General features: G+C 43.9%; 1 protein-coding gene across 1 annotated transcript; it reads left to right on the forward strand.

The window, feature by feature from the left end:
- The first annotated feature begins 89 nt into the window (after nucleotides 1–89).
- Nucleotides 90–14,541, forward strand: skiv2l (SKI2 homolog, superkiller viralicidic activity 2-like). The gene is made up of 29 exons (XM_037090555.1): nucleotides 90–244; nucleotides 628–746; nucleotides 1,504–1,625; nucleotides 2,138–2,255; nucleotides 2,706–2,820; nucleotides 2,941–3,015; nucleotides 3,107–3,160; nucleotides 3,259–3,422; nucleotides 4,138–4,293; nucleotides 4,458–4,603; nucleotides 5,598–5,744; nucleotides 6,156–6,240; nucleotides 6,341–6,447; nucleotides 6,546–6,692; nucleotides 6,774–6,870; nucleotides 6,958–7,170; nucleotides 7,328–7,438; nucleotides 7,636–7,747; nucleotides 7,886–8,004; nucleotides 8,672–8,803; nucleotides 9,021–9,158; nucleotides 9,248–9,352; nucleotides 9,560–9,695; nucleotides 9,782–9,908; nucleotides 10,064–10,274; nucleotides 11,103–11,213; nucleotides 11,675–11,893; nucleotides 12,460–12,600; nucleotides 14,140–14,541. The coding sequence occupies exons 1-29, from the start codon at nucleotides 232–234 to the stop codon at nucleotides 14,338–14,340; spliced, it is 3,741 nt and encodes a 1,246-aa protein (XP_036946450.1). The 5' UTR covers nucleotides 90–231; the 3' UTR covers nucleotides 14,341–14,541.
- Nucleotides 14,542–14,567: the final 26 nt, after the last annotated feature.

A 14,567-nucleotide genomic window follows, 5' to 3' on the forward strand; every position in this document is an offset into this window, starting at 1 on the left:
TAGTAGAAAAAGAAATGCCAAAAGAAGAATGTCCATCATGAATATTACAGAAAGTATCTAAATATTTTTATACATTATTTTGAGTTTTATTGTCATTTTTCAGTTTGGTTTTAATATATATTTTTATTCTCGCTAGCTTAGTTTGGTAGCCACTTCCGCTTCGGCAACTTCCGAGGCGACGGCAGTAACTAGTTAGTAGGCAACTTTTAGCCTTTACTTGCGAGTGGGGACATGGACAGAATAAGTAAGTTTCGTTTAACTAAATGTCCAGTCGGCTCATGAATGTTTGTTGAAACGTGTGTCATCTTGCTAGCATGCCTCGCTGCTGCAGCCTGTGTGATGATGATGATGTGGCTAATAGTGTAGCCAGCCTGCTGTCAGTCAATCAGTGCTCCACTGAATCCAGTCAGCAACCTTATGAGTCATAGATTTCATGTTTTGCTGCCTGTCTAGTCGCCGGGATAAGGTCCGTTCAGTTTTTCTTGAACGCACACAGATAATTAAATTGTTACGTTTGCATTGGCGTCCATAGGGCTCATTATCCTGGCTGCACAGTTAGCTGCATTTTGTTTCTTCAGTCCATTCATAGCCTCCATGCCTATTGTTGTTCCTCCCTTCTCCCTGCAGATGTGCCCCCGGCGGGTCCCATGGACCTGCCGCTGTCCCTGCTGGAGATGGGCTGTTCAGGCAGGTTTGAGCTCATCACCCACCCGCTGCCCGACCAGCCTTTACCTCCACAGAGCACGGTCAGTACATCGCAGGATGACTCTGAACATTTGCACAGTTACAGTGCTGAAATATGATTTTTAAGCACATATTTAACTTATACTCTGCTACATGTCAGAGGGAAATATTTTACCTTTTACTACATATGTGATCACACATGCACTTTATCCTTGCTGTCCATATTTTTACACTTAATAGTTTATATCGTAACATTTTATTTACTAAATGCTATTTACCATTTCTGTAGTGGAGTCTCGAACCAAAACACAAATGATTATTGTACTTCTTGAATCTTTAAATTATGATATTTGACCAACAGCATTAAAATGCTTCAGAAACATTAACGCATCTGTATTAACGATCCAGTAATATAAAGCAGCATTTAGAAGGGCATATAATCTGCATAACAAGTAATGTTACCCCTGAGAACTTTATAATACTTTATAATACTATAAAATATTTGAGTTGTAATGGTTTATTTATTTACACTGTTGGAATTCTACTTTGAAGTAAAGCGTCTAAATGCTTATTCATACCTTCAGTGACTGTGCCAAAACTGTGCATCATTGAATATTTGTCACTTTTGCTCGTATTATTTAAATTTTTTGGTTTTGTTATTTTTGTTACACTTTGCAGATGGGTGGATGGATAGAAAGAGATATAGAGAAAGTGCATTACTTACTCAAGTAGTAGATAGTTGACAATCACGGGGAAAATTAAATGTACTATATATATTTACTGATATATTGGTATCTGATCTTCTTGTTTTCTCTTCAGCTCCCACATGGCCTTCCTCCCACCAGCGTCAGCCTGGAGACAGAAGCAGAGAGACAGTTCCTACAGGACCCCTCCTGGCTTCCTATACACGACATAGACTTTGCCTTCCAGAAGTTTCCCAAGTATGTGTTTCTGTAAACAATCTTGATATTTCCAGTTGAATTATAAACAATATTTAAAGTATGTGCACCAATATGTGCTTGAGGGTTGGTACAGGTTGCTGTTTCTTGATATTTAGATGATCTAATGTGCTCAAATTTAAGTTTTATAATTGATTATTGACTATTTAAAAAACATAATTTTGTGAAGTAGTGAGAGATGTGTAATGATCTTATAAATCGCTTTTCCTCTCTTCAGATTTAACCTTTGCTATTTAATGTGTCACGCTGCCTCATCCAATCAATGTGATTATGAAAGTAGAGGAACGATTTGAAAGTTATGAGCTGCGCGACCAACACAACAAATTATTTGATATAGTAAACATACAGTGTAGTGTTGCCAGTGAACATTTCCATCAGATTACAAGAATTCTTTTTAAACCAGTTTTTCAGTTTGTCTCCTAGGATCTTTATAATGACAGTATGTATGTGTAAGAAGATGTAAATGTCTCTGTTGTCTCGTCGCCCTTCACCAGGGTGACTCAAAGAGAAGTGAGTGTCGACTCACTCCTCAACTGCACTCCGTCTGCACTTCACACCGGCCTCTCTGTTGTCAGAGATCCAACCACAGGGATGCTGCTGGACTTCACAGAGGTAGCTCATGAACACACCGGCCCACTCCTCCCACACTGTTCGTGCCATCTAGATTATTTCATCGATCTTACATGTTTAATCTGCCACAGTTATCTTTTGAGGCATTCTTGAGGCAGGAATTACTAGTACTTACCTCTCAAATATGAATATTTCCTGCTCCTTTTCCTTGCTGAATTTTTGACTTTATTGATGTTTCATAGATCAACCGACTGCCTGATTAATCGTGAAATGAATCAGAAGATTTATTGATGAAAAAGAATCAGTTTCAGCCCCAGTGATGTCCTGTTTCAAACAATCTAACAGAAGTTAAAGGCTCTCTTGTAGTATAACTTTTGAGTGTTGAAGGATCCATCCATGTCAGTTCAAGGAAGTTGTCATCGTGTTACATAAAACAAATGAAAGGTTATTTCCGACTTCATTGATTCTGATTTGTCTTTAATTCACCTCCAGGTGTTAATGGAGGACACAGGCTTGTCAGCAAAGAACTCGCTTTCATTGCTCCGGCAGCCCGGGCCTCCATCAGAGAGCCTTCGAGGAAGCAACACCAACTACCCCTTCCTCCCTGGTGAGATTCATTTAAAGCATTTTCTCTTCAGTATTTTACATTAGTTTGCCTTTACTTGAGGTGTTTGCAGGGGAGGTGTTTCCCAATTTTCCTTATTGTCTTGAATATGTTCGCTCACAGGAGGAATGGAGGAGCTCAGTCTGGACCAAATCAAGAAGAAATCTGAGCTGGAGAAAGACGTAGACTTTGAGAACGGTGATTTTTAAAATTTGACTTGCAGTTTTTGTTCTTCCTCTGTTTTTATTTGAGCTCTTTATGGTTACATTTGTCTTTTTTCCACTGGTAGATTTACTCAAAGTCCCACCTGGACTTAAAGCTGGGATGGACTTCACTAACAAAGGTGAGATATCACACATTCATATGCAAAAAAAGAAATCCTACAGGGGTTAAAAGATACATATTTAACATTTTCCTTTTTGAAAAACGTATTTTCTGTAGAGGCCAAAATAGCAAAGCCGGAGGTCAACCTGATGTCCCTCCTGTCCGCATTGGATGACATCACTGAACTGCAGCCTGAGGCAGATGAGAAAGAAGACGGCAAAGAAAAACAAGACGCGCCCAAACTACCCAGAACTAACAGTCTTGAAGACCTGGGCATCAAGGTACTGCAGCCTGCTTTATATTGTTTTTCTCTGGTTTTCAGTTACATTACACTGTAGTTACATTAACCAGCTTTTAAAAGAGCTCTGGATCCATGGAGGATATGGAGCGCTGACTTTTGTGGTCATTAAATACATGTTGTCTCGGACAAAATGTGCTTCACTTCTGCCGTGAACATAGGCATAAATTATGCAAATGTGTGACATGGAGACATGGTGTGATATCACAAAGTCAAGGAAAGAAGGGCGGGGCTACTGAAGAGGCGTTTCAGGAGCAGTGATTTCTGTGGGAGAGAGGAGCTCCTGTTAGGGCAGACTTCAGGCTTTTTACCTTTCAAAACCTTCTACATGCACAGGAACCGGTATGACAGACCGAAGGAAAGGGAAAACAAAGAGAAATCATAATATGTCTCCTTTAAAATGATCAGATTTATCAGGATGTGTACACTCAGTGTTTTTTGTTGGATGTTTTCATGATGAGATTCACAGATATGAATATAAATACGGTATGGGTGTCAGTGACTCATGGTAATCTCTTCTGACAGTTTTCAGTCACTGCAGAAAAGTTTATTTTTCAGACTGAAATCACTCACAACATAAATGCAGTCCTTTCTTTTCCAAACCACACTAACACTGTTATAAAGCAATCTAAACTCTAACTGTGCCTCTGGCTGAACATTAACTTCACTGAAGTCTGGCTCACCCTCTCTGTCTCCAGGATGCTGTGTCATCCTCAGCTCCCCCAGAGAAAGGAAAAGATGAGAAATCAAAGCCAAAAGAGAACCCGGAGGAAAGTAAGAAATGGGCCATCCCCGTCAACATCACGGCACCCTGCGATGATTTCTATAAACGCGTCCCTAACCCAGCTTTCAAGGTGGGCATTCTAGAAACGCCCTGGCCTTAAATACCATATTTCTGTTTGTGTCTTTACATATTTGCAATCCTCACCTAGTGTCACCTGTTTATTTGCCGCCTCTGTGTGAATCATCATGTGAAAATCACTTTGTGATAACCGACCCGTTTCCTCCTCTGCTCCAGTGGCCGTTTGAGCTGGATGTCTTCCAGAAGCAGGCTGTGCTCCGTCTGGAGGCTCACGACTCCGTGTTTGTAGCCGCGCACACATCGGCTGGCAAAACAGTGGTGGCCGAATACGCCATCGCTCTCTCCCAGAAACACATGACGAGGTGTGTATGTGTTGAGACAAATCAATTTCTCCTTCCCCCCCGTGTTTGTCGTGGCGCAGCGAGCTAAACGCGCTCAGACTAGAGGTTAAACACAGCAGTTTATCTTTCCAGGCTTTACAGGAAGCAACTATCTCAGTGTAGTATGTTGTTGTACAAATACTTTGTTATGTGCTTATGTGTTAAGTAGAATTTCAGGTATCTGTATTTTACGTGAACATTTATTTTTCTGACACGTTTTTACCTCTACCCCCCACAGATATCTGTACTTTCTACTTCTTATATTTTTAAAACAGTACTACTAAGCCATAATGTGACTGTTTGACATCCTGGGAATGACACTCAACAATCACTGTCTCTCTGGTGTGTTTACAAACAGCTCAGATGAATCTTATTGTTTAATAGTCTATGAATTATATTAATATGACATGAGGCTCAGTTAGCTCTGCACAGAAATGCCTGGTAGAAATGTCCTTCAGAGGGATACATTTTACTTTTATACTCTTGAGTGTATTTCATTTCTTCCTTCTACTTTAATAAAGAATGTGTGACCTTTTGCCACTTCTGGCTTTTGTTGTATGGAGATCTTTTAGAGAGTGATGACACACATATTTGGCGATTATCCAGTATGTTTTCAAAGGAGCTTGGGAAAATATCCAAAAAATTGAAATTGACTAATTAGAGAAATGATGTGAGGCCCATGTGTGCTCGGGGAAGTGCGCTCTACCTTTCAAGACATCTCTAATTGTTAGCAACAGGTTGCTTTTTTTTTTCAAGCACAGATGAAGACATAAAAACCGTCAGCTCATTAGAATAAAGTCTCTCATCTTGTGTTTCTGCTCTCTCTGCGCGCTGTTATACTTGTTTTTTTACATAGAGACATGAGGAAGGTATCTTGTTTGAAGTAGGACTCGAATATCTTAACCGCATCAACCTTTCCTTCTATCTTTTGTGTAAATCATATTCTGATTCTCTTTCTAATCTGGTGTTTTGACAGGACCATCTACACCTCTCCCATCAAAGCCCTGTCCAATCAGAAGTTCAGAGACTTTAAAAACACTTTTGGAGATGTTGGACTCCTGACAGGCGACGTCCAGATCAGTCCCGAGTCCTCATGTCTCATCATGACCACAGAGATCCTCAGGTACTCGGGCTGCTTCTTCTACATATTGAATTATTTGTTGTAAAGTCTTATTTAAGCAGTATTGCATAAAAATGTATCCAATGATTATAAAAAAAAAAAAAAAGAAAATTGTTGTTGTGCTCAAAATGATAAAAACAAATTTTTATGTTTTGGCTCTGACTAAGAACTGGAAAACACTGGAAAACTCAAAATGCTTTTAACTGACTAAATATTGTGGTTCAGTCCACATTTGTTGGCGTTCAGCCTTTCAAAAAGATCATTTTCTCCGCAGTCATAAAAACTGTTTGCTCACCAGCTCACTGCACACAAAGGAGACATTAACGCTGTCGTCTCACAGCACCATAAGTTATAGTAATTAAATGTGTAGCTGATTGCTCAAGGAAGTACTTGTATTTTGATTTTTGCTCTCAGGTCGATGCTTTACAACGGGTCAGAGGTCATCAGAGACTTGGAGTGGGTGATCTTTGACGAGGTTCACTACATCAACGATACCGAGGTCAGGACAGCTCTCTGAATCCTCAATTTACTGAACTTACTGCCGAAAGTCAAGAATATTGTTTATCTGTCCTCCTTTAACTCCCTCTGTTGTTCCTCAGAGAGGAGTCGTGTGGGAGGAGGTTTTGATTATGCTTCCAGATCACGTCAGCATCATTCTCCTGAGCGCCACAGTGCCAAATGCCCTGGAGTTTAGCGAGTGGATTGGGTAGGTGCTCCAAATAAGACACAGGCTTTTAATATTAATTGCATTTTTAGTGTCTTTTGAACATTTCCCGTTCTCCCGCATCATTTTTTCATTTCTAGTCGCATAAAGAAGAGGCATATTTACGTGATCAGCACAATGAAGCGACCTGTGCCTCTGGAGCATTATCTCTACACGGGAAACAGCACCAAGACTCAGAAAGAGATGTTCCTGCTGGTGGATGCTGTCGGCAACTTCCTCACAAAAGGGTAAAATCTTTCTCGGCTACAGATGGTTATTTAAGAAAGATTATTTAAATCGTTTCTCATGAAGGGAGGTTGTTTGTTCAGGTATTATGCAGCTGTTGATGCCAAGAAGGAGCGCACCAGCAAACACGCCCAATCATTCGGCACGAAAAGTACTTCGCACAACACCTCAGCTAGTCAGGTAAACATCACCTTGGGTTTTTCTCTAACAACGTCCTCGCGCTTCATGTTCTCACCCCCCTGTTTTTCATTTTTGTTTCCCTACCAGGACCGAGCGGTGTGGCTCACTCTCCTGCACTTCCTGTCTCAGCGGCAGCAGACGCCGGTGGTCGCGTTCACTTTCTCTCGGACGCGCTGCGACGAGAACGCCCGCTCGCTTGAGTCCATGGACCTGACCACCTCCATAGAGAAGGCCGAGATCCACTCATTCTTCCAGAAGAGCCTGAGTCGACTCCGAGGAGGAGACCGACAGCTGCCTCAGGTAGAGAACGGTCATGTTGGCTTTTAGATTTCATGTGGTAAAAAAAACTTCTTATACAATTATAACTTCTTTGACAAGGACTGACAAGTGTATCTACATAAAGTTAAGCCTAAATGCTGTATTGATGATGATAATCAACTTACAAAATGATGTTTAGATTTTGGTCATGAGGGACCTGTTGAAGAGGGGAATAGCCGTCCATCATAGCGGGATCCTGCCGATACTGAAGGAGGTCACCGAGATGCTCTTCTCCCGAGGTCTCGTGAAGGTGAGTCCGACGAGAGACAGATACATGCATTTTAATCATTTTTATTTTAAGATGATGCAGTAAAGTGAACTAATCAAATCAAATATATGCTAAAAGATACCAAACATATTTCTCCTCTACTTTAAACTATGTGCAAAGAAATGTTGGTCCACAGGTGGTTAAAACAAAGACTCCCACGTCTCCTCTTCATCTCCCAGGTTCTGTTTGCCACCGAGACGTTTGCGATGGGAGTGAACATGCCTGCCAGGACCGTGGTGTTCGACAGCATTAGGAAACACGACGGCACGGGCTTCAGAAATCTGCTGCCAGGTCTTGCGCCGCTCTCCGTTTCCCGTCTTTCATCTGAAGCCACATTTGTTATGCTCTTTCATCTCTGAGGAGTGGAAGAAAACAGCAGTGTTTTTTTTTTTTTTGACATCTCTTTTATGTTTTTAACCGCACACTCAGGCGAGTACATTCAGATGGCGGGCAGAGCAGGCAGGAGAGGCCTGGACGCCACGGGCACCGTCATCATTCTGTGCAAGGCTGGAGTTCACGAGATGGCAGATCTGCATGTCATGATGCTGGTGAGGCCGGCCTCCTGGGTTTATATATCATTAAGTGTTTCTATTAAATTTCCTCCTGCAGCCAGTCTCTGGTCAACATCACGAGATATTCATAATCTCTTTAAGCAGAGCTCAGCCTCCTGTTTGTTTTGGCTGCCTTTCAAGGAAGGTGTTGCTGGGTTATTCATTTAACATTTAATTACACAGCTGAGTGGGTTCTTTTAACTCAATTTCCCTCAGTGCCAGTGTGGAGAGGAGTGTCTGGGTTTCAATGCCCTCGTTCCTGTAATAGAGCCAGTGATCTCACCTACACTGGCACACTCGAGTTTCATTTAGAGGTAAAATATGTAAGAATTTTAGTTGAAAACATAAAAAAAATAACTACAAACATCAACAGAATGTGAAGAAATTATAGTTTTGATGTCACACCATTTATGAACTGCTGAAGAGATATTTTACTTAAGTTAGGCAACCATCTAGGCCCCGCTCATCAAGGACCAAAGCGCCTGTGCCAGCAGTGAAAGCACAAACTAAACCTTGATGGTCCGAGCTCCCAGTCCGGACCGCTAGCTGCACGGCTAATTGAGCTAACTAGCTAGTTACAGCTGCAGTTAACAGCAGTTACATTGTGAAATGTGGCCCCCTATTTGTTTTTTGCATGACAACATCCTCTTGTTTCTGCTCTCAGGGTAAACCGACCCTCCTCCAGTCCCAGTTCAGACTCACCTACACGATGATCCTCAACCTGCTGCGAGTCGAAGCCCTCCGTGTGACCGACATGATGAGGAGGAGCTTTTCTGAAAACCACAGAGACACTCAGGTAACATGTCATTGTATCGATCATAAATACTGTAGTGCTCAGGTGAGGTTTCATATTAACAGCTTTAGTTCATTCTTCACTCCACTGTGATCTCTCTCCCTGTTCTCCTCCCCCTCATCACTTTCCTCTCTCAGATCCTCCCTGACTCATGGAACTGACAAATGCGATATAAAAGCTTTTCATTTCCTCTCCTCTATTGCTCTTCCTCCTGCTGTAGACCCACGAGAAGAGGATCAGCCAGCTGAAGCAGATGGTCTCCTCTCTGCCTCCTCTGGACACGGACGGCCAGCTGTCGGACCTGTTGCCTTACTACCATACCGTGACGGAGCTACGAACCACCAAAGAGGCCCTGCAGGTAAAAACAACGCACACATCCACACAACTAGGATCAAACTCCAACAGTGATTGGAGTTTGATTTCCTGCCTGTTTTTTTCTGGTTTCAGCGCGCGATTCTGGAGTCTGTGAACGGGCTGAAAGCTCTGTCAGTGGGTCGAGTTGTGGTGGTGAACAACAAGCAGCATTTCAACGCGCTGGGAGTCATCCTCCAGGTAGATGTGTGTGTTTTTCATTGTGGTTTGTGCAGAAGCAGAAAAGAGAGTCAGTCATTCACACAGGCACTCTCTAAAAATCACACCAGGTAAAAACATGTCTTAACTGCATTGGTCCTGCAAAGTGAAAATATGTTGCAGGGCTGCCTGCTTTGTTTAGCTAAATTAATCAGCCTGGTTCCTTCATGTGCCTTTTCCTCATTCCAGGTGTCCAATGACTCGGTGAATCGCACCTTCACAGCTCTGATCATCTGTGAGAAGGGCAACGAGGAAGGAGAGGGAAAAGGCAACAACAGCGACGCGTTCCCTCACCTCTTCAACACAGCTCTCTTCATACCCGAAGGTCTGTGGACAGACGAGTGAGCTCACGCAGACTGATGTGCTGCGACACATGCGTGTGTGATGTTTGCTCTTTGTGTTTTCCATCAGGCCCTTGCAGCCACACGGTGCAGAAGTTGAAGCTTGAGGACATCTCGGCCATCACAGTGAAAACTCTCAAAGTGATTCCAGATCGAATCATCGACAACTACAATAAGAGGCAACAACCTCGATTCAGGTGTGTGCTGGTGTGTCTGGTTGATGTGTTTACTGTCGTCCTGTGGAGTCTAACTGTCTAGAAATACTGTACCTTACGGTGTGTGATCTATGTTTTGTCGGGGCATGTTGGACCCCTTAAATTACCTTTAACTTTTAAATTACCTTGTTGTTCAGGCTTGACCCACCCGGCCAGGCCATCTCCACGGCGACCCAGGAGCTCCTGCGATTGGCCGAGGCCAGCCCCGGTGGCCTCCCGAGCCTCGACCCCGTGAATGACCTCCAGTTGAAGAGCGTCGACGTGGTGGAAGACTCCATGCGGCTCCGCGTGCTGCAGGACAACCTCAGAGAGTTCAGCTGCATAAACTCGCCCACTTTTGCTGAGCAGGTGTGTGTTTGAGGCAGTTCTTGAAGAAAGCTCTCTTTATCATTTTGAGCTGATGCAGATGAACGATGAAGCAATGATGGTTAACGACGGCAAATTCTTTTGTGCGGAACTCGCATTTTGATGCATCTTATTAACACCACGCCCCACATGAGACACTTTGCAGTTGGCTCCTTTTGAAGCCTTTCATCATTTACTTTCTTCTGTTTATCCCTCCGTCATTCCTCCTCTAGTTTCACAACAACAACATCAAACTCCACCACAAGATTTTCTGCCTTTTGTGTTGCTTATCCCGTCTTCCTGGCAGCTTCGCCCGAGGAGATGAGATGCGTGAATCGGAGCCGGCTGTTTCTATAATTACCCATATAGGCTCGTAGCTGCGGCTCGTCACTGTCTCACAGGCGCAGCGTGTCATTCGAGCCGCCTCGCGCACACTCGCATGCTCACGCGCAGAGCTCTCGTCGCCCGGCAAGATAACAAGCTCTTACTTGGTGTATCACTGTCTCCTCTCATCACTGAAGGTTCACGCTTCCTTGTGTCTTTATGCTGCATTGTGGGCATTAATGCAGAATGCTCTACAGCGCAGGCAGTTAATATACAGTAATTGGCCTCAGTGGGTTTATGTAACGGATTCACAAAGAGACTCTTCCCTTCTGTTAATGAGGGTACAATAGGCAACGTTTTCCCCTCACTACAATGCAGCGTTGCCTTTTTTTTTGTTGCAGTGAAATCAGGTCAAGTGCTGCGGTGCTGCTGTTGTGCGCTCATGCTAAGTAGTCATGCTCTATGTGTGTGTGTGTGTGTGTGTGTGTGTGTGTGTGTGTGTGTCAGTTTGCTCGGGTTAAGGAGAGGATGAGTGTGCAGGAGGAGCTGGACAAGCTGCTGTTCCTGGTGTCGGACCAGTCCCTGTCTCTGCTGCCTGAATACCATCAGAGAATCAAGGTATGAATCAAACGTTCGACTCGCTGACCGCTCCCTGTCAAAGTGAGGTCGTTTCAGTCCTGCAGTTAGGTTTATTTATTTAAGCTGAAATCTCTGACCTGCGTGTCATCTCATTTAAGTCGTTTTGAAGCACTCATTTTTATTTAGGCCTATAGCCAACCCCTGTAATACACATCACAGCAGTAGAAGTTGTACACGTGTCCTTGTACTGAGGTTCCAGGTAAGATTGCAGGTAGTTGAGTCAAATTAATTTATACAGCTCAAAATCAAGCCTAATTCCTCTGAGGGGGTTCATGACATGGAAAGGCTGAGAAGCACTGTCCTGCATCATAAGTGTTTCCATGCAACTTTAATATTAACTGCATAGATACACACTTGTTTTAAGAGTGCAGCCCGATTCATCTGTAACAATCCTGAAGGAACATGCTTAGAGGTATATTTCCCCTGTTTTTCTGCCTCAGGTGCTGCAGTCTCTCCAGTACGTCGACAGCAGCGGGGCGGTGCAGCTGAAAGGCCGCGTCGCTTGTCAGATCAGCAGCCATGAGCTGCTGCTGACCGAGCTGCTGTTCGAGAACGCCCTGAGCCCGCTGGCGCCCGAGGAGAGCGCCGCCCTGCTGTCCTGTCTGGTCTTCACGCAGAACACGCAGGTGGAGCCGCACATTACCAACACACTGCAGGAGGTAAGGAGGCCCTGTTTGTCTTCGCTCGGGCAGGTTCTCTCATGAAATACGCAGAGGAAACAAAGCGACGCCAGCCGTGACGCTTTGTGTCCTGACATGCTGTTACAGCCTCCTCCTTCAGTGACTCACATGACTCACTCTCACGTTACATTAACATCGTGCCGGTGCAGATTTGAAGCATAACATCCTCGCCCTGCAGAAAGGACAAGCACAACTCTTCACCCGACTCACCCGAGTCACTCACTCACATATTAATTCACTCGTCTCTGTCAACGACGCCTTTGCTGTGTCAGTAAGTCTTGTGAACGGCCCCTGATACATGAAACTGCTTTATGAGAGCATAAATTTGTGATGACTCCACTCTGTCGACCTGAGATAGGAGAGCAGACATGCCACGGTACAGCTTGTGAAACAGATTTCTTGGACATAAATGACAAGGTCACCCTGTCAACGCTGAGAGACGAAGAGAGCGATGCATTTAAGGGCTGTTTGTAAAACTCAAAACGTACTCTTTACCATCTGTTCCTTTCTCTCTCCCGCTCTTTCTCTTTTTTTGTTTTTCTCAGGGCATCGATCGGGTGCTTTCAGTGGCCCAGCGTATCGGAGAGCTGCAGAGGGATTGTGGGATACCACAGACTGCTGAGGAGTTTGTTGGCCAGTTCAAGTTTGGCCTGACAGAAGTGGTTTACTGCTGGGCCAGAGGCATGGTGAGGTTGACTCTTATATCCCAGTGAGCATTTTTCTTGTGAAGAGACGTTCAAGACCGTCTCAAAAGTGAATGTTAAGACTATTTAAAGACACTGAAAAAACATTTACATTCAGGACACATTTCACAGGGATTCCCTATCCCTTTCAGCTGTTTACACTTGTATCCGGTTAACAAAAACTGTGCGTTCAAGGGGAACATATTAGGAATAAATCAGTTAACTCTTCATAGGGAGACGTTCTTTGTCTTCTGTGTCTCTCAAATGAGCTTCTCAGCTGATGCTCGTCTTCTCACCAGAGAGCCTGTGTTACAAAGTGTGGGCAGGAGTTTGAAACGATCATTAACCAGATGGAGAGGACAAACAACAGCAACAAGATGGGGATGATAATGCGGTCGGCGTCTTCAGATTAAGAGTTCAACATCGGTTAAACACTGTCCATCGACTGCGTCTGCGTGTGAGCGCCAAGCATCAGTGATGTAAACTGAGTCCACCTCTCCTCGTCCGGCTATAGTCCTGCGCTCTGTCGGCTCAAAACACAATCCACCCGTCAAGTGAACAGCTCAATCCTGGATATTGAGGTGGCGCCTCCGTGAATTCTTTTTCCTGCAGCCGGACAGCAGCCAGTAGCAGCCTTCAATCCAAGATGTATTAGCGTGGTTATCGCTCCCTGGGGCGGTCTGTTCAGGTTGGACAGTCGAAAGATGTCTTGGGTAGCGACTGTCTCAAAGTCCACTGACCCAAATCTAAACCAGCACTTTATTCTACAATATTTATGAAAGCATTCCTGCCATAATCAATGCTTCTTTTAGCAATAAATACAGGAAAAAAGCAGCTGAAAAACAAAAATTTAGCAAAATTTGAAAGAGCTACTGCCGCCTTTGTCTGGACTACTTCGATTTGTACAAGAATGTATCCACTCATATGGTTGGTTCTTGATTGATACCCATTGTTTTGTTTTTTTTTACCCTTTTTCTTTGCTTTGCTTCCTCACGGTAATGAGTCTTGGTTTAACGTACTGTATGAGAATTCAAAGCTTGAAAGTAGATTAGTTTTGTCTGTCCAGTAATTTGTTACCACATCGAGGGAGGTTATGTTTTTTCTCATGTCTGTTTGTTGGTTGGTTGGTTGATTTGTCAGCAGCAGTACACAAAAACTACTGAATGGATTTCCATTAAACTCTGATGGAGGACGGGTCTCAGCCCACAATAGAGCCCATTACCTTTTGGTGCCGATCTGGATAAAGGAAAGGATCATGAAAGTTATTCTCACCTTCTTTAACATCGCGAGATAGGACGTCTCAGTGAATAACATGTGGCTGTTGATTTAAATAATCTGATTCATTTCTATGTCTGGTGTAAGTGAGTGAGTACAAAGAGGATTGCTGATCTTGGCGGAGGTATGCACTCTACGGAGTGCCATTCTAGTTCATTATGAGGTTATCTGGAAGCAGATTTTACCTCATGTTTCCTTCAGAACATTATTCCTCTCTCGTGCTGCATCTCACACCCTCTCACCATGTCACATCTCTCCTCCTCGCAGCCGTTTGCAGAGATCGCCCAGCTGACAGACGTCCAGGAGGGCACGGTGGTGCGCTGCATCCAGCGCCTGGACGAGGTGCTGAAGGAGGTCCGACAAGCCGCCCGCATCGTGGGAGACTCCGTCCTGGGGAGCAAGATGGAGAAGGCCTCCCTGGCCATCCGCAGGGACATCGTCTTCACCGCCTCCCTCTACACCCACTGAGAGACGGAGGCACGCCTGCAGCCAAGTGTTGCTTTGTGTGCAAGGTGTGAGATGTATGTTAGCAATGGTGTATGTGCCTACAAAAAAAAACATGTTTACATGAGGATTTCTGAACAGGAAGAAGGGAATGATTTAAAAAAAAAAACGTACCAAACACAGACAGTTGTAATTTATTGTACAGTAATAAAAATATCAGAAAAATGATGCAGTGTCTTTTTTTCCCCTCA

Source organism: Acanthopagrus latus, chromosome 3 (genome assembly GCF_904848185.1).
Source record: "Acanthopagrus latus isolate v.2019 chromosome 3, fAcaLat1.1, whole genome shotgun sequence".
In the NCBI taxonomy this organism is placed as follows: Eukaryota; Metazoa; Chordata; class Actinopteri; order Spariformes; family Sparidae; genus Acanthopagrus; species Acanthopagrus latus.